This window comes from Macaca mulatta, chromosome 12 (genome assembly GCF_049350105.2).
Source record: "Macaca mulatta isolate MMU2019108-1 chromosome 12, T2T-MMU8v2.0, whole genome shotgun sequence".
NCBI lineage: Eukaryota > Metazoa > Chordata > Mammalia > Primates > Cercopithecidae > Macaca > Macaca mulatta.
This window is the reverse complement of record NC_133417.1, coordinates 133,285,087-133,306,108: the sequence shown is the minus strand read 5'-3', so window position 1 is coordinate 133,306,108 and position 21,022 is coordinate 133,285,087. Positions and strand designations below refer to the sequence as shown.

At 38.0% G+C, this 21,022-nt stretch overlaps 1 protein-coding gene across 2 annotated transcripts in view; it reads left to right on the top strand.

Moving 5' to 3' along the window:
* SPHKAP (SPHK1 interactor, AKAP domain containing) overlaps window positions 1–21,022 on the top strand; it is a 195,850-nt gene that overhangs the window by 142,300 nt on the left and 32,528 nt on the right. For both annotated transcript variants that reach the window (XM_001111626.5, XM_001111587.5), the window contains exons 4-6: window positions 13,750–13,809; window positions 15,756–15,890; window positions 19,251–19,506. In XM_001111626.5, coding sequence (XP_001111626.4) covers window positions 13,750–13,809; window positions 15,756–15,890; window positions 19,251–19,506 — 451 coding nt within the window. The remainder of the gene's footprint in view (window positions 1–13,749; window positions 13,810–15,755; window positions 15,891–19,250; window positions 19,507–21,022) is intronic.

The window sequence follows — 21,022 nt, the reverse complement described above, 5'->3', positions numbered from 1 at the left end:
CTTTACAGATAACATGAGAGAGTTGAACCAGATAATTTTATTTATTATTTATTTATTTATTTATTTTATCTATTTATTTATTTGAGATGGAGTTTTGCTCTTGTTGCCCAGGCTGGAGTGCAATGGCACAATCTCAGCTCCCTGCAACCTCTGCCTCCCAGGTTCAAGTGATTCTGTGTCTCAGCCTCCCAAGCAGCTGGGATTACAGGCACCCGCCACCACGCCCAGCTAATTTTTGTATTTTCAGTAGAGACAGGGTTTCACCATGTTGGCCAGGCTGATCTCGAACTCCTGACCTCAAGTGATCCGCCCACCTTGGCCTCCCGAACTGCTGAAATTACAGGCATGAGCCACTGCGCCCGGCCTAAACCACATAATTTTTTAAGTCACTTCTTGCTCTCATATTCTGTGATTTTACACTGAAATAAAAATACAAGAAACACATTTTCCTACATATACTCACTTATATTTTGGAGAGTTATTCCACTTTTGTTTGCTGTCTCATTCATGTACTGATAGCGAAATTTCAAAATGTATTTGGCAAGAGCTATTTGAAGCTCAAGAATATTTTTTATGCTTTTATTCTGCTTTCAAGTGGGAAAGTGTTAACTAGATGTAGATGCGGAATCATGATGAGGTTGGGGAATGACAAAAGGATAAACTTCAATGCTCAGCTGCCCTTGCCTAGATAGTATTGTCTCTCTTTGCCCAAGGAGGGGGTCTTTTTGAGGCTTTTCTGAAGGCTACGAAGAGATCGTTCACATACCCTTCAATTGCCTCCTGGAATTCTAAGTCTCAGACAGGAAAATATAATGATATTACAAAGAATTTTTCTTTGTTCTTTTTGTTGTTGTTGTTTCTGTATATACTAAAGCCAGATTAATGGGTGCTTCGGGGAATAAAGTCAGAAACATTGAAATATGAAAGAAACAAATAAAAAACCCAGCTCCCTATCCTGTAGCTGTCAGTGATTTTTGGTAGCATTAAAGAATATGAAGTGTTGGCAAGCTTTTCAAATCGCCTATTTATTTTTAATACTTGGTTTAACAACTGGAATTTAAGTGCAAAATTTATTCGCCACAACTTAACAGCCTGAGCTCACTTAAGCTACTGCTTACATCATAAAGGCCATTTTTCTAAAAGTCATTGCCTAAAACAAGTGAAGTTCAAGGGAGTAAATTAGACAAAGAATACAGAAATCAGGATATACATCATTTTTACCAACAGAGACCACAAAAGAGAATAACAGTAGTATTCAGCATGCAGAAAGTCTTTTGAAACATGGATTTTTATTTTAGTTTATTTTGAAATATTTAATGAATAAACAAAAATTATATGTATTCAGAGTATACAACATTTTAATTTGACATGTGTATACATTGTGTACTGACTACTGCAATCTAATTTTCACAGCCATCACCACCCCTAATTACCATCTGTTTGTGTGTGCACGTGTCTGTGTGTGTGTGCGTGGTGAGGGCAATTAAAATCTGCTCTCTTATCAAAATTCAAGTAAACAATACAGTACTATTAAGTATAGTCGCCATACTGTACATTAGATTTTCAGAACTGATTCATCTTAAAACTGAAAGTTTATACCCTTTGACCAATTTCTCCCCATTTTTCTCATCCCCCAGCCCCATGCAATCACCATTCTACTCTTTGTTTCTGTGAGTTTGGCTTTTTTAGATTTCACATATAAGTGAGACAATACAATACTTATCTTTCCGTGCCTGGCTTATTTCATCTAGCATAATGTCCTCCAGATTCTATTTTAATAACTAATTAGCATCATTGTCAAAGGAAACAAATATGAAAGACTAGTGGTTATCCTACTCACTCTAATAGATGTTCCCTCTCGTATTTTGCTTTGTTTTTCTCTAATTGTTTTTTCTATGTATTTATTCATTATGTGTCAACTATAGTTGGCAGAATTCCATTTTTCAAAGGCTTGAATTTAATGGTCATTTTTTTTGAAAAGTAAGTTACCTCTCAGCACTTGGCAGGCTGTGAGAAGATTTAAGTTAATGAGTCTCTAAAGCGTCCAATCTATAGGGATAGTAATTCAGATACATGCCTTGGGCTAAAGTTTTCATATGCAAACCTAGAGCGGGCCAAATAGAGTGGTTCTTAGAGTACCCGTGAAACTAAGAACCACTTGATGTCTTTTATTAATGTAGATATTCAATCCGGATAATTCTGTTAAAAAAAGAAGTACTTTTCCTGCATTTGCAGCTATATTTTAGGACTAAGTCCTCTGAACATTTTTCTGCTTCTCTATGTAGAGTCACTCAAGTTGTGCCTTTAATAATTGCTATTGAGTTGTTGGGATTTTTAATAAATTTTACCTATACCAATGAGATTGCAGCATTAGTTAATTATTAAAGATGCACCAAGTGTTTGCTCAGTTATACCTGAGGCTTCTTGGAGAGGTAAAGTTTGGAGTTATTTAGTAGTTTGGTTGTCAAACATGTGAGAGGGGAAAGTTAGATGTTTAGTTTAGATAAACTATTTGCATTTTAAAATTAAGTTCACTATCACTTATTCTCCATGATTCTAAGTATATAAATTGTCTTTTATCTATTCTAAAATAATTGAGCCCTTCAGATTACAAACATGACTTTCTACCTTTTCTTTTTTGTATTTTCTCTGCGCAAATGTGTATGACTTTCAGAAGAGAGAGAAAGCAACCACTAGATGTTATTATGTTTTATTACTTTAAAGGTGAAAAAGTCTTTAATGGAAGTTTAGTGGAAGAGTTAAAACACAAAATTCTACAAAATTGTAAAGCATGCAATATTTATATTCAATTTATCATGTCTATGGCATTTTTTCTTACCCCATAGTCAAAGTTAGGTTGTCTCATTGTACCTGAGGAAGACTTTCATCAATTATTTGATTAGCTTTTTAACATTAATGAAAACTACATCCTCGGCCAGGCACAGTGGCTCACACCTGTAATCCCAGCACTTTGGGAGGCCAAGATGGGTGGATCACTTGAGGTCAGGAGTTCAGGACTAGCCTGACCAACGTGGTGAAACCTTGTCTCTACTGAAACTGCAAAAATTAGCCAGGCATGGTGGCACATGCCTGGAGTCCCAGCTACTCAGGAGGCTGAGGCACAACAATTGCTTGAACCTGGCAGGTGGAAGTTGCAGTGAGCCGAGATCGTGCCATTGCACTCCAGCCTGGGCGACAAAGCGAGACTCCATCTCAAACAAAACAAAACAAAAAAGTGCATCCTCAATTAACTCTTCTAAATGTTTAAAATAGAACTAACCTATATATCCTTTCATACATTGTGTTGAGAAATTGAAATTATGCCTTGGATTCAAGTGTTTGATCTGCACATAAAAGCTGGCATTTGCTCATTCTGATCCAACATCTTTTTCTCTAATAATAAAGGATCTGTTGTCTGCAGGTCTATAAGTTCTCTCAGTATTATTCATATTTGAAATTGAATCAGTAATAATGACTAGAGAATGCTTGATATTTTTAACCTGCCTATATTTCCGTTTTAAATTGCAGTCTTTTTGTAATTTCATGTATGTCGTTGGATATCTATTGCATATTCCTTGCAATCATTCCGTGGTATTATAACACATGATGGCAGGCAGTACCCATAATGCTGGCATCCATTTATATCCATTAAGTCATAAACGCCTCTGGGAACAAGAGGGAAGTCATTTCTTAATTAAATGTTCCATAGCCCTGAAAAACAAAATAACATTCTGTTCTTATATATAAGTAATAAAGGTTTAGAAAAGGCAATTTAATGTCTTAGGTCAGTAGATAATGTTTATGTAATTAAACAGAAATAAATACTTATGCCAAGTAAATAGAATTTGGGTGGCAGAAAAAATTACAGGCAAGGAGCCAAATTTTAATTGTTTTATGTTCTCAGAAATGGCTGTTCTTTATAAATAGTCGATCTCAGTCACCAAAAAACTACATATTATATTGTTCTATTTATATTAAATTTCCAGACCAAACACATCTATAGAAATATAAAGTAGATTGATAGTTGCCTAGGGCTGGGAAGAGGGTATTTGGGGGAAATGGAGAATGACTGCTAATGGATATAGCTTCTTTTAGAAACGATGAATATACTAAAAGTTATTGAATCACACACTTTAAATGGATACGTCATATGGTATGTAAATTAGATCTGAATAAAGCCATTGTCTTTAAAAAATAAATACATAATGATAGTAAGAATTGATAAAGAATTGAGTAAATATCCCCAGGCCCCAACCCAAGAGATTTTGATGAAATAGCTGTGGTTCAGAGCCCAGGAACATGCAGGTGTAAGAACTCTTTCCAGATGATTCCGATGGGCCATGCAGGTGGGTTAAATGTTCTTACTCCCGGAGCCAGGTGGTCTTCAGACCTAAATGCAGCTCCTTCCAGGAGTAAGCCAGTCCCTGTGGTGCTCCATTGGTGGTTTGTTTGTTTGCACGATTGCTTGTTTGTTGTTGTTGTTGTTTTTGTTTGTTTGTTTTTTTCTTCTGCTCTCTCCTACTTGGGTCCTTTTAATTTCCACGTTCACTTTCTTCTCCCTTTTCCGGGAAATAAGAGTAGTCCTCATAGTTCTGGTTCAGCCTTAAGACTGCCGACTAGTAGAAGATGACTAGCTGCTCTGTTTCTAAGACTCACCGGACAATTCACAAGCCACAGGACATGGCTCCCATCTCCTTTCCTCACAACAGCATGGGAGCTGAGAGCAGAGCCAGCATCTGCACATCCCCTCCCACGGCCAGTGTCCTCTGCTCCACATTACCACCTAGATTCATTCAGCAAATCTGCACTGTATTACATAGAGTAATACACTTACTCTAAGCCAAGGTTATACCCTCTAGTGATCATAAGATTTCAGAGAATGTAGAACTGTTTTCTTCCTTTTGTTTTGAGACAGAGTCTCACTCTGTCACCCAGGCTGGAGTGCAGTGACACTATCTCTGCTCACTGCAACCTCCTCCGCCTCCTGGGTTCTGCTGAGTAGCTGGACTATGGGCATGCGCCACTATGCCCGGCTAATTTTTGTATTTTTAGTAGAGACAGGGTTTCGCCATGTTGGCCAGGCTGGCCTCGAACTCCCGAACTCCCGAACTCATGTGATCCACCTGCCTTGGCCTCCAAAAGTGCTGGGTCTATAGGTGTGAGCCACTGTGCCCAGCCCAGAACTGTCTTCTAAACAAATACTTGGAGAATCCTGATTTAACTTTCCTAAGGGCCCTTGGAAATAAAAATGATTATCCCCGAGAAAAGAAATTAGTGCTTAGAATATCTGCCTTAAACTTAGAGTGTAGTGTTGGCATGTAGTGGAATTCCACAAAAAATTGCTGATTGATGGAAAACAGAGAATAGCCACACTAGAGAAACTGCCAGTGGCTGATAAAACACAAGAAAGCTATTCCTAAAAAATCATATAGGAAAACATCTTACAGTACTGTGTATTTTTAATATGCTAATTTTCTATTACCACTTTATTTTTATATAACCCAGAGCACCTTTTTCCAAGCAGGTGAAGTGTAGAAACACATTTTTCTACTGATTCTTTAGTTTTCATCTGATCCAAATAATTACTCAGGGCCTACTTTCAAGAAGGAAACACTTGCTAGTAACAGATCTTTAAAATGGAAATCTAAAATAAATATAACGTGTTACATATCTAGTAAAAGTACATCAGACATTACATGTAAGTGTATCCTCTTGATTCAAATGAAAGGTCTAAGACAATAAACACTACATTTTTATGGCAAAATAGCTAATTATCTTGAGTGTATACTTATTTTTTAATTTTATTTTTTAAGCTATCAATAAAATTGACTTCAGGTATGTTTCGTTAAAAGACCTCTAGTATTTTAGGTATTTGTGCTCCTTTTACTGTATCTCTTATCACAAACTGTTCGAGGAGCTTCCCCCAGAATTGCAATTCAAAATTATTTTTAATGTTGACAATAAAAAAAAGGAGAGAAGCTGGACAGTCTTAAATGTCAATAAAACTTTATATTTCATTTCGTGTAATTGTTGCAATCACTTCAAAGCAATGACTGGATATAAATGCAGTATTTTCCCAAACAGTCAAATGTATTCCAGAATGGCCACAGCATGGTGGCATAATACCATTGATGAAAAACTTGCCTACAGTCCTAGGCAGAAAAAATGTCATATTCTTTATAAGGTAATTTTGGTCCAGGGTCCTGAATCTAGCAGAAGCCTTTTGGTTAGAAAAAGAAAGGAGGCAATGTTTTCTTTGGATGCTTTGTGAATCAGCATTTTGATGCCATCAAATTAAGAGATGCTGTCATATCCCACATGGCCAGATGGCTGCATTGTTAGAAGCTGCTTAAAAGAAGGAATTGCTTTTCTTCTAAGAAAAACTGTAAGTATATATTTGGTCATATTCAACATTCAAATATCTAGATTTTAAGGCAATTTGACATCATGCTGTGGGTTAATATTTTCTGAAAAGGTTTTCTTTTTTTTTTATTTTTTGTTATTATACTTTAAGTTCTAGGGTACATGTGCATAATGTGCAGGTTTGTTACATATGTATACTTGTGCCATGTTGCTGTGCTGCACCCATCAACTCGTCATTTACATCAGGTATAACTCCCAATGCAATTCCTCCCCCCTCCCCCCTCCCCATGATAGGCCCCGGTGTGTGATGTTCCCCTTCCCGAGTCCAAGTGATCTCATTGTTCAGTTCCCACCTATGAGTGAGAACATGCGGTGTTTGGTTTTCTGTTCTTGTGATAGTTTGCTAAGAATGATGGTTTCCAGCTGCATCCATGTCCCTACAAAGGACACAAACTCATCCTTTTTTATGGCTGCATAGTATTCCATGGTGTATATGTGCCACATTTTCTTAATCCAGTCTGTCACTGATGGACATTTGGGTTGATTCCAAGTCTTTGCTATTGTGAATAGTGCCGCAATAAACATACGTGTGCATGTGTCTTTATAGCAGCATGATTTACAATCCTTTGGGTATATACCCAGTAATGGGATGGCTGGGTCATATGGTACATCTAGTTCTAGATCCTTGAGGAATCGCCATACTGTTTTCCATAATGGTTGAACTAGTTTACAATCCCACCAACAGTGTAAAAGTGTTCCTATGTCTCCACATCCTTTCCAGCACCTGTTGTTTCCTGACTTTTTAATGATTGTCATTCTAACTGGTGTGAGATGGTATCTCATTGTGGTTTTGATTTGCATTTCTCTGATGGCCAGCGATGATGAGCATTTTTTCATGTGTCTGTTGGCTGTATGAATGTCTTCTTTTGAGAAATGTCTGTTCATATCCTTTGCCCACTTTTTGATGGGGTTGTTTGTTTCTTTCTTGTAAATTTGTTTGAGTTCTTTGTAGGTTCTGGATATTAGCCCTTTGTCACATGAGTAGAGGTTTTATTAATAGATGTTAGCTAACTTTAGGAAAAATGAAAAAAATTCAAGCAGAGGAAATCAAAGGACTCACCTCCTAGCCTAAAACCCTGGTGTCCTCTGACCTCTGGCACAGTGATTTGCCCCTAGTGGACGCAGAATACAATGACATCTCTTAATGATTGCATTTCACTATCAGAATAGTCTAAAATGTTGACTAAAATTAATACATGAAAACATAAAACTGCACTTATGATATGGTTTTGATCCCGACAATTGTCATCATCAGTTATTTCTATGTGTTTTCAATTCAAAAAGTCAAACTCATTTTTATCTGATATAAAAGCAGTGATTTCATCTGACTTTATTTGTGTCAAATAAAACTATTTAGGGAATACAGTTGCCTCAAAAAAGTTTCTGTGAATTACAATCCACTTAAAAATTACTTGTTTTGTATTGAATACTAGATTTTCACGTCAGCCTCTTCCTCACATCAGTTTTTCACAAAGATATATTTTATATCACCAGTTAACAAAATTTCACAATAAAATTTGAGTGTTATAAATGCCTACATGGAGCTTCATTTATGAAAAGAGAGTCATAAATAAGAGTAATCACTGAGATTACTTGGCTAATAACCCATGATACTAAAAAATAAAGTATATTTCCTATAGACATTCAAATTTTTATTACATATAAGTAGTTTTGAGGAATATTTTATTAGATTATATAAAAGTCAAAATCATAAGGTGGTGTCATCTTCTCAGTGATATTTATTCCTGCAATGTCTTCTTTAAAAACCATAATAATGATAGAAGAGCAGCATTTGAGTGTAAAACATAGAGTACAACCACAAGATTAGCTCTGTTAAGGAAGCAAGAGAAGAACTGCTTGTATGCTTTTGGGATGATGCGTGTTTCCATCTGCTTCAGCTGAGTATGTCTGCAGATGGTCTCAGTAAGGACACGTGCACAAATACACAAAAGAAATGTATTTTATGTGAAGAGGAAGGAGCTGCGATTCCAAGAAAAACGTTAGCACCTTTTATGTGGCTTTATTACACTTATGATTCTCAACATTTTGTCTTTTTCTATTTTTTAGCAAATCCTTCTTTGTGAGAAAAAGAAGCCAATCTGAGTACTGGAAATAAGAGCCAATAGCTGGGTGATTAGCTCATTTAATTCTTCTGTAGCTTCTCTACGTATTCCCTGTACCTTTATGGGAAGAAAATTGTTTATTGACTACACTGGAATTCATTCTATAAATAAGGGAAATGATTATTACAAATGTCCCTTTCTTGTACACCTGTCACCTGCACTCACCAACAAGAATTTATTGAGCATCTGCCAGATGCTTGGCACCATGCTGGGCATCCAGTAATGGACAGGGCCTGCCCTCATGAACTAACAGGTTGTGAAGGCTGCAGGAAAATCAACCACTTCTATGTTCAAGAAAAAAGAATAATTATGTAAAAATACATACTTAAAAAACTCCTTTCCTGAGTCATGTGGCATATTTGGATTTGCTCATGCAGGCATTTTACAGATAATGCAAAAGCATCACAGTACTTATGCCTTATTCTCCATCGGCTGGTGGCTCCAGCATGCAACCCTAGCCTCCGCACCGACAGGATTCTCTCCAGCTTATGGAACCGTAATGGAGAATCTTCCAGGCTTTATCATTGTAGTCTCACATAACATTCATCCTAACTGCTCCTGCAAAAAACAAAATAAATAAAAAACTTTATTTCAGTTTCCCACTACCAAAAGTTTCCTCCTGTAATAACACTGTAAACGTGTTCATGATTGACCCAGTTCTCCCAACTCCCTTCTCCAGCACACATGGCCCATGATGTTTCTGTCACTTTAAGGACATGTCCTGCCTTCAGAGAGACCATAACTCCCAAGAGCAAGAATAATGCCTTGTATTGTTTGTCTTCTCAGCACCCAGGATAGACACCATGCACTTTGGAGACATTCGATCTCCTCATCAAACATTCAGTCTCCTCATCAAAGCCTCCTAATCCAGGCTCACCATTCCCTAGCTCTCCTAGACAGAGCCTGGTTCTATATTCTCCTTGGACTTCAGCATTAGTGGTTGCTTAAATCTCAATTAATAGCCCCAGTTTATAGAGATTGAAAACTTGCTAAGAGCAATCCAGTCACATGGTCCATTTCATCAAGAAGTGGATTTACTATAAAACTATCAAACTTTAGGTTTCAGGGCTGTTAATATGCATAGGCCCCAGTTTCAAGGCCCTTGGAACAGGGCCTGTCAATGTATTCACATGGCTATGCGTTTTTGTAAAATATTCAAAGTAAGATATTTTAATTTTGATTATCTCTTTCCATTTCGACTCCTACTACCTCTTACCTCCCCCCATACTGAGAGTCACTGGAGTGACCACAGGTGATATTGGGCTCTGGCTTAAGGGAAATTGAGGGGGTTGTGTTTACATGAGATATATTTATGTGGCTTGGTACCACTTTCATATACAGTTAAGTGATTGCTAGCCATCCACATATAGCAATGACTTCCAGGAATGCTTCTACCATCAAGAGTGGTAACCCAGCCAGACACTGCAACATGAATGTGCCAGGTCAGGGATAGTGTGAGCATGTCCTACAGTTTCCAATACCAAAACTATGTAGGCAGTGAGAGAAAACAAGGTTTACATGCCAGAAGCTACTCTGTGTAAAATTCTTCCAGTCATCAGACATGGAAAACTGAAGTACAAAACTGGGTCCTCGTTGAGGCCTAGTCAAGCAGCAATTTCCTCTTGGTGGGCATTCATTTGATAGCACAGCATTGAAAATCAGAAATGCATGATTCATTGTTTTCATGGAAATCACACAAAAGAGAATCAATCCAAATTATGTCTTTAGAGTATGAAACTGTAAAGGTACTACAAAGAGTGAGTATGCCTATAACAACTCATATATGAAAGAAACTATATAGTAGTTTCCCACTGAATTTGACAATAAGCTGAAAAACATATTTTCAATAAAAAGTTGGAAGTTAAAAAAATCAGTCAACCATATTAGAGGAAAACTAGCTTATTTTTCTAGTTTCTCTAGAGAAGACAATATTTCAATATTGCTTTCACATGAAGAAGTGACCGAAGAGTATTTAGTCAAAAATGTAAAAAAAAAAAAAAAAAAAAGTATTATGGAGGTGCATTGGGCAGTCGATTAGATATCATATTTCTGGCAGTTTTTATGTCTTAGTATTTGCCAGCCCTTTTAAGTTCTAGCTTTCTTGTGATTCCTTTCTTCCTGCTAAATAAGTAAATATTCACTCTCACACCTAATTTAGAATATTCCTTTTCTTTTTTTTTCTTTTTTTTTTTTTTGAGACAGAGTCTTGCTCTGTTGCCAGGCTGGAGTGCAGTGGCATGATCTTGGCTCACTGCAACCTCTGCCTCCCAGCTTCAAGCGATTCTACTGCCTCAGCCTACGGAGTAGCTGGGATTACAGGCGCACGCCACCAAGCCTGGCTAATTTTTATATTATTAGTAGAGATGGGGTTTCACCATGTTGACCAGGATAGTCTCGATCTCTTGACCTCATGATCCACCCGCCTTGGCCTCCCAAAGTGCTGGAATTACAGGCGTGAGCCACCACGATCGACCGTTATTCCATTTCTTAAAGAAGGCCTCACATTGCATGCATATCAGGCCCTAAGAAGCCTGGATCATCCTCTACTACCAAGATATTGAAAGATGTGCATAAGAAGTATAAGCAAGAAGTTGGTTTGTGTCTTGCTTTGTTTTTATCTTGGTTCAGCTAGCAAATGTGGAGAGTGTCCTTCAGGTGTAGGCAGAGTTTCATTTAGTAGCCTAGAATGGGTGAAAAGAGAGTTCATCCTCAGAGAACTAAAGAAAATATTGGAGGGCAGACAAATTGTTACTATAAATGCCTTTCTTTGCTTTCTGGTCTCTGCTTTGCCCTCTCCCACTGTGATGCAGGATAATAAAAGCTTTGTCATGCCCAGGGGCAAGGTAATGGGCCTTTCTTTAAGGTGAATGGAAAATCTTCTCATCAATTCAATACCTCCAGTCCCAGTTGCATGTTATTAAAAGTCCCCAAGCACTGATGGATATTGAACTAGTTTTCCAAGGGCAAAGTTTCAATTATTATATGAATATTCTCAAACTTCCCTAGATCATGAACTGCTTCTGAGCTCCATCTTCTATTTATGCTTCCATTTGCTCTGTCTGCAAAGGGACTCGTGCCGATTTCTTCCTGTTTTTCCATCTTATTAACCCAGAGTAAAAAGAACTTCTGATGAGAGTGTGGGTCCTTTTATGCCCTTTCTTCTCCCTAATGCCCATCAAGTTATCAGGAACATTTGGGGTCCCTGACTTCCCACAACACAAGTTATTCTTAACAGGTAGATGGTGCACCCGAGGGTTACACTTCAAGGATCTCGTGAGCCCATGAAACTTGAAGCAATCTCTTATTCTTTGGGACTAAAGCAGACGTGATCTTTATACTTCTGTTTCAGTTTTTAAGATCATTCTCAAAACCTTTCCATTATTTTTTTAATCTCAAAAAGAAAAAAGATGGACTAAGAAACCATGACCCCAAAAAGTAACTAAGATCAGAAATTCCCATATATTTGCAGGCATCTGAAAGTTCAAATGTCTAACTAAATTCCAGGCAATTAATGTTCTCAGTTTTGTATCATCAAACCAACTTGTTAGAAACAAAAACCTTTGGATGATTTTTAGCAAAGTATTAAAGAACTTCATTTGCATCTTCTCATGTAGCACAAACCTAACTAGACCTAATTACCGACACTTCCCTTCCTCTAGGCCTGCCTGCAATCAGATTCTCTTATTCTCTGTGGCTTGACAGCATGTTACACCTTCTCATCTCAAAGTATTAATCATGCTGTCTGTCCAGCCCACTAGTGATGGTCCCCACCCATTCCCTATCCAACAAAAGTCTTTTTATCTTTCAAACACATAGCTAACCTCTTTGAAAACTTTAACTTTCTTTTCTCCAACCCCATCTGAATGCTCATAGTAGCTTTCTAACTATGTGATATGTTTGGGATTTAAATTACAGGCATGAGTCACTTACTCTTAGGGACATGTTATGAGAAATGCATCATTAGGTGATTTTGTCACTGTTTGAACATCATAGACTGTACTTACACAAGTCTAGAAGGCATAGCCTACTGTACCCCTAGGTTATATGGTATAACCTATTACTCCTAGGCTATAAACCTGGACAGCATGTTTGTGTCCTAAATACCACAGGCAACTGAAACACAATCATTAAATATTTGTATATCTAAACATATGTAAACATAGAAAAGGTAAAAACAGTAAAAATACAGTATTATGCTCTTAAAGGACCACTGTTGTATACGTGATCAGTTCTTGACCAAAATATTGTTCATTATGCAGCATATGACTTTATAACAATGTTTCATTGTTGTTCAGATTTATTGTTTAATATTATGGCTATTGTTTTTAGACTAACCCATTCAGACGTTTATCCAAGATGGCTAGCAAAGTGGCAAATTGTATAACAAGGTAAAATAAAGTAAAATGAACTAAAACAATGTGGCAAAGAGGAGTCCTGGCTTATTATGCACTATATTAAAAGTGGGTGGAGAAAAGGAGCAAAAATGAGAAGTGGAAAGGAGAAAACAGAGAAAAGTATTTATTGCAATTACAAACAGCCTTAGAGCATGAAAAGTTATTTTTCCTATTTCATGAGAATTGATAACACCTTGTAAACTTGAAGATTTTGTTGTGACTGTTCTATTCGCTCTAATACAAACAGACTTTTTCAGTATGTTGGGCCATAAAAGGAAGAGAGCATTTGTTGTAACCAGTGGGAAGCTGAGTAGGGTGTTGGAGAGCTATTTAGAGGCTCAAAAGTGAAATGACTATTTCTTTTTTTCTTTTTTCTTTTTTTTTTTTTTTTTTTGAGATGCAGTCTCACTCTGTCACCAGGCTGGAGTGGGCACGATCTTGGTTCACTGCAACCTCCACCTCCCGGGTTCAAGCAATTCTCCTGCCTCAGCCTCCCGAATAGCTGGGACTACAGGCATGTGCCACCACACCCGGCTAATTTTTGTATTTTTAGTAGAGACAGTGTTTCACCATGTTGGCTAGGATAGTCTTGATCTCTTGACCTTGTGATCTGCCCGCCTCGGCCTCCTAAAGTGCTGGGATTACAGGCATAAGCCACCACACCCACCCTGAAATGACTATTTCTATGCCAAACTGTCTAAGATGTGGAAGATTCCCAAAGCATTTGCCCCAGCTGATTCCGGCTTGCTTTCTTCTAAAAAGACAGTCAGGTTTTGACTTTAATGTACTATTTTTGCCCTCTTTCCCAGGTCTGCTTTGTGAATCTTGATGTGAACAAGGATGAATGCAGCACAGAGCACCTGCAACAGGTAACATTTGAAACTCAAGCTGTCCAGGAGGTGATTACAAGGACTATTCAACTTGATTTCATCTGTAAATAATGCTCATTTTGTAGGAGACTCTTTGGTTAGATAGTTTCTTTACAGTCCATTTCCCCGACCCTTTCCCTAGCACTTACCCTCTACAGTTTGCCCTTTTTACATTTGTGAAACTTGCTTTCCCATGTAGGCAGAACTGTCCAAGCAGGCACACAACCTCTTGCCCATCAGTGTCTTAAAATGGCTATTTGTAGATGATTTTTCCAAGACTTTTCCAAAACCTGCTGATACCAGCCAACCCTCCCCTCTGTCTCTCAGATTTGCTTATTCCTGCTGCTTTCATCACATGCTCTATCTGTACCCGTGGCTTGAATGTTTTGCATCCTGTTGCAGCTAAATTCCCCAAGCACATCCAAGGCCATGAGGGCCGTGATGTAAATGCTTGACAGTATGGAAAGACTTGAAGATCTATTCAGTCCTCTGGAACTAGAGCCTGCTGATACAATGGGAATAATTAGTGCTATAATAAGGTTGCCATTCCATGCCAAAAGCTGACAATGGTTTGAATTTACCATTTGGTGTAATACTGTTTAATGTATAACAGCACACGATTTGCCACTTGATTTTCACCGAACAGTAGACCTGCAATTACTCGGTTATTGACAGTTATTCCCATATTGACAATGCTGTACTTCAAGCTTCTCAAACCCAGTTTCCCACACCGCTAATTTATTACACATTTTCACCAAGCCCCAAATATCATCATCTGTATAGTACTATGGGATTTTCAAAAGAAATTGCACACATAATTTTATTTGATAGAATTATGGTGCAGAGTCCATCAGACAGCAGGGAGGGCCAAAGCAAGTTGGCATCTAAGAGTAGCGTGTTTGAAGAGTTTATGTGTGTGATTTGAAATAATCGTCTGTTATGGCTAAGAGCATACCTTGGCACTGATGTAGCTACATGAACTGAGCTAGTTACTCATCTCTGGGCCTGAGGCTGCTTGTGTATAACATGAAAGGAATAATGGTACCTAATCCATATAGGATTGTTGTGAAGATTAAATGTAGTCAGATTTAACATATATAGAGGCTCTAGCATAGTGCTTAGTACATAGAGTAAAATCAATGCTAGTCATAATTTTATTATTATTATTATTGAAAATTAGAACAGGAGATGTATTAGTCCATTTCACGCTGCTGATAAACACATACCCGATACTGGGCAATTTACATAAGAGGTTTATTGGACTCATAAGAAAGAGGTTTATTGAACTTACAGTTCAACATGGCTGGGGAGGTCTCACAGTCATGGTGGAAGGCAAGGAGGAGCAAGTCACATCTTATGTGGAAGGCAGCAGGCAAAGAGAGAGCTTGTGCAGAAAACAATCCTGCTTTTTAAAACCATCAGATCTCATGAGACCTGTTCACTATCACGAGAACACCGTGGGAGAGACTCGTCCCCATGATTCAATCATCTCCCACCAGGTCCCTCCCACAACACGTGGGAATTATAGCATTTACAAGATGAGATTTGGATGGGGTAACAGAGTCAAGCCATATCAGAAGATTATTAGTTTAAAAAAAAAAAAACAAACTTTTATGCAAGGTCTTTAAAGGGAAAATTTTTCCAAGTTACTGTTTATACCTGTGGTAGGATAGTAATTACTATCATATAATGTTTACTTTATGTTTACTTTGTAAAATGTTTAGTTTCGTAAAATTTAGAACTAAAGAGTTTAAAGCTTATATTTTCTCTTTCAATCTAAACTTGCATGCTTCCACTTTATAAAATTTCTTCTGGTAAGAATCTTAGTAGATTAAGCAATCTATAGTATGAGCAGTTGTGAGTATTATTTCCGAAGGTAAAATAGTTTGTGAGTAGTATATGGTGAAAAGAAATCAGCTAAACTAATAAAGATTCTTGCTTTACAGAAACTGGTCAATGTTTCACCAGATCTTCCAAAACTTATCAGTTCCATGAATGTCCAACAACCAAAAGAAAATGAAATTGTTGTCCTAAGTGGATTAGCCTCTGGAAATCTCCAGGCAGATTTTGAAGTTTCACAGGTAAGACGTAAGTTCTTGATAAGCCATTCACTTAAATCTATAGTTAGCTCAGCACAGATCAGCGTAACCCCCAAATAAACGCTACACATAAGCTTCTGTAACATAGGAATCAAAGTGTCTTTATATTTGAGAAAAGTCTGCATTTATATTTCTCTTAAATACCACCACTTAGAGTTTGACAGAGCTTTTATTACATCAACTCCTAATTTCTATTGTCTTCTCAAATTCCTAAGTTGTATTTGAACTAGAACAGATTGAGTAGGCATTGGTTACTTAGCTTGGTTTTCCACAAATCTACTGGAAAAACGAAAACGGAACTGTCTTCTCTTTTAGGAGCAGTACCAAAATTCTATTTCAGAATCCCACAGTATCATCTTTCAGATGTTATGTATTCCTTAGGAGGTACCAAACTAGCCAAGCTAGTAAATCCAGAATGGCAGCTTCAGGGATGGAAAGAGAGTGTCTTGGGCCCAACGAATAAAATATCCCTCCTCCAAAACAAATGTTATTAAAAATAAAGCAGTAACTAAAGCACTACTATTATCATTCAGTGCACTCATGTGCACTCCTACTATATAAATCACTATAACATTATTTATTTAAAGACATGTAAGTAAAATTGTTTAATTAATTTATAAGAAAAATGCACATAAAGTATGTTACAGTGATATGTAACAGCTCCAGATTAAAATGATGAGCATTTGTTTTCCACAAATTGTTCTTCCTTGGGTTTTAATTTCGCTGTCCATTTTTAAAGTCTTCTTTTATTCTTCAACTCTTCAAAATATCAAAAAGCCCCAAAGTGTCCAAATTTCAAGAAACATAATACAGTGTGATAAATCAATTAATAAACGAGAAGGCTTTATTTCCAGGTAATCAGATCTCCCTGACTTTGTAGCTACTAACAAGGTTTGTATCCTATAAATTTTACATGAATCCTAGGTAATTTGTGGCTTGTCAATAAATTGTACATTATGTCATTGAAAGCGAAGACTTTATTCCCATTTTCTTTTTAGAATTCGCATACTTTTTAAAAGCTGCCTCTGCATTATAGAACAATTTTCCTAGCTTTGGCAAGTATAGGTATTACCGAGAAATTCTGGCTTTCTTTCAATATCTCTATGAAAATTGGTATTGACATTAATTGGACTTGACCTTGAGTTTAACTTACTAGACCCTGATTAATCCCAGTTAGATTCTTAATTAAACATGGCAGAAAATTAGCTTAAACAAAAAGAGAACATATGGTTTCATGTAACCAGAAAAATTCAGGAGTAGATTAGAGACTTAAAAACAATGTCATCAAGACATGGATTTTTCTCTTGTGGCCTCTTTCCTGTTTTCTCTCCATTGACCCCATTATCAGACAAGCTCCTCCCACAAGGAAGCAATATCCCTTTGGGTTCAAGTCAGGAAAGTGTGAACGGAACGTCATTTCCAGGTGGTTTTCAGCAAAAGCCTCATTGCATCCTATTGGCTCTCAAATGTCACATGCCCATCTCTGAACCAATCACTATGACCCAAGGAATGCATCGTTCGGATTGGCCAGCCTTGAGTCACATGATCACCTCTGGAGCCGGAGGTGAATCAACTCCATGTGAATCACTTGGACTCTGGTGAGGTTGACTGACTGATAGTATAGTGTGCCCTTCTCCCCAGGGCAATTGTCTGATTCATGTTTGCACCTCCTTGCATAATTTGCATACAACAGGTACTCGGAAAATACCGGGTAAGTTTCAGTTTAGTGTAGTGTGTCTAAACTCAGTGGAAAGAAAATTAAGCCAACTTCTACTTACTCTACAACAGCAGTTACTCTCCATTTGGGGGATCACAGATACTTTGTGAATTCAATAAAAGCTATAGACCAGTGGGTCTCAAATGCTAATGCATGTACCCATCGCCAACAGATTCCTTGGAAACACAGATTCTGATTGAGTAGATCTCGGTTGAGGCCTGAGAGTAAATATATCCAACCAGCTCCCAGGTGATGCCATGGCTGCAGGTCCATACCCACACTTAGAAAAACCAGGCAATGGACCACCTTCTTTGAAAAATAGACCTAATCACATATGCATACAGGGGAATTCAATTTTTGAGCCCCCAGGAGATTCCTGAACCCCTTGGAGAAGGATTGAATTTTTCATTTTATAATCATCTCTCCTAGAATTATTGGAATCTTTTATTACTATTCCAATGGCAATAAATAATATGAATAGTGAAAATGTGTAGTGGAGAATGAGCATATGGTTCATAACCCCAGAACTAAAAGAATTAACAGGTCTAACTAGTACACGATTCTATAATTTGGGCCCCTTTATCACTGTTCTTACCACACGCTGGTCTTTTAGAGATCATTAGTTCACTTCCTATGGATTTCATTTAATTTCATGTTGACTGCTTCTTCAGATAAGCAATACAAATTATAGAATCTAACTGTAGTTGATAGAACACTTACTGTACCTCTGAAGTACTAGTAGAGGTTTTACTGAGTATCTTCAAGGCAGAGAAAGATACTGGTCTGAGAAACTGGAACTCGATTTAATCAAGAGAGGTAACCAAGACAGCGTTGACATTCCCTTCAGCTTGACCAAAATGTGGACAGGCTCCTTCCTGACTCTAGACCCTGACTTCCCTTTTCTTAGAGCATTTAATCTAGAAAATTTATAATTGTAAATTCCTCTGCCTTTTTGAGATGTAAATCATTTTGTAAAAGCCTCTTGCCAGCTTTATACCCAGAAATGTCTTTCTCAAGGACCTGGGAGCTGTCTCGTTGAAATGTAATCATCAAGGAAGATAGTTCCGTTAATGTCCCCAGTCTTTATGGGAGCGTAAGAACCTAACTTCAGTGGGCATCTTGCTCCAGGTTGTAAAACTACCTCCTGTCAAAAAGACACAAGAAAGTTTACTGTTTCTTTGGGTAAAGCCAATGATCAAACACAGATGACCTGAGATCTGCCCCATCACTCTAGCCCTTAAAAACCCTATTGCCTTTTGTTCAGTGGAGTGTGGTTCAGCTTAATTCTGGTCTCTCTTCCCTATTTTAATAGCCTTGAATAAAAACTTCTTTGCCTGTTTAACTTTGCCCAGTTAAATTTTTGCTTTGACCAAGGGAAACTAAAATATGTGATACAGCCGATCTATTTTCCCCCAAGTCAGGCTTTCTGCTAGGTACCTTGTGTTCCCAAACATCACTTGAATTTTTTTCAAGCAGTTTATTAATATAATCCCAGAAGACATTTCACATATTTTAAAGGTCCCCACTCCTATTAACAGGGGAGCTTGGTGGAAAAGGAAAGGTCAGAGGCAATAGTCTTTTATTTTCCCTTTTGAATAAATGCCTTCTTTTCTCTCCACTTTTAGTGCCCTTGGCTGCCAGATATCTGCTTGGTCCAATGTGCAAGAGGGAACAGACCAAACAGTACCAATTGCATCATCTTTGAAATCAACAAATTTCTGATTGGTCTGGAACTGGTGCAGGAGCGACAGCTCCACCTGGAAACAAACATCTTAAAACTGGAGGATGACACAAACTGTTCCTTATCCTCAATCGAGGAAGACTTTCTCACTGCTTCTGAGCACTTGGAGGAGGAAAGCGAGGTGGATGAATCTAGGAACGGTGAGAACTTTCCAATTAGTGCCTCTTGAAATTAGTCCCCATATAAAAATGTCTGGGTGGGATTTGAGAAAAGTTCCAGGCCACATCAGTTTGGCTGACACATCACAATCTTTACTTGCTGAATTTTAAGGAAGGAAGGAAGGAGGATATGAGAACACTGGTGAAGATGCTGACAAACACACTTAGCAGACTTAATGGTTGGATGGATCCAGACTCCCAAATGATGCCTTAGGGATGCTGAAGGGAATTTGTGTACTTTAAAGGTAAATCCTCCTGCCTGCCAAGAGATGGAGGCTATCACTGGGAGGAAAGTTAACTTCCCTAAGACTTCCATAAAAGCCATATATTAGTTGGATCCAAGTTGGACCAGCCTGGGCTTAAATCCCAGCACTGCCACATTGAGGCTGTGAGATCTGGCGCCAGTTATCTAATCTTTCTGAGCCTAGTTTCTTTGTCTAATTTGGGAGTACAATCGTGCCTGTAGCTAATGATTTTTGTGAAGACAGAAAGAGATAATCCAGGAAAGTGTTTAGCACTCATTTCTTCAGCTCTTTCTGTTGACCCACTCACAGAGCTCAATGAACAATGTGTTTCTCCTCCCCACTTTTAGCCACAGAGGAAGGGGTACCCCAGATGTTATTGCCACTGTCTCTGGGACAAGTCTCATGCAAACTTTAGAACAAATCTTTGCAACAAGTCCCACTACTGAGCTTGCTGTAAACATCCTCCCTTCTCTCTTTGTACCCAGTGGGAAGCTCTAAGATGCACCTGTCTGGGTTGCTTTCCCCTGAAGAATGGTGGCAACCCTCAACCCTCAAACACTTCCTACTTGCATTTGTATCTCACATGGAAAGCCATTTTTATCTTGCATTTGTATCTCACATGGAAAGCCTTTTCCGATTCATTTTTCTTGAAGAAAACCATTCAAAATGTTATTCTTGAAGGGGGAAAAAAGTTGATGCTTTATTTTTATTTATTTATTTATTTTTATTTTTTATTATACTTTAAGTTCTAGGGTGCATGTGCACAACGCGCAGGTTTGTTATATAGGTATATATGTGCCATGTTGCTGTGCTGCACCCATTAACTCGTCATTTACATTAGGGTATATCTCCTAATGCTATCCCTCCCCCCTCCCCCCACCGCAGGACAGGCCCCGGTGTGTGATATTCCCCACCCTGCGTCCAAGTGTTCTCATTGTTCAGTTCCCACCTATGAGTGAGAACATGCGGTGTTTGGTTTTCTGTCCTTGTGATAGTTTGCTCAGAATGATGGTTTCCAGCTTCATCCATGACCCTACAAAGGACATGAACTCATCCTTTTTATGGCTGCATAGTATTCCATGGTGTATATGTGCCACATTTTCTTAATCCAGTCTATCATCGATGGACATTTGGGTTGGTTCCAAGTCTTTGCTATTGTGAATAGTGCCACAATAAACATACGTGTGCACGTGTCCTTACTGATGCTTTACTTTTAGAAAGTAATTATTACTTAAGACTTATGGTAACCTGCT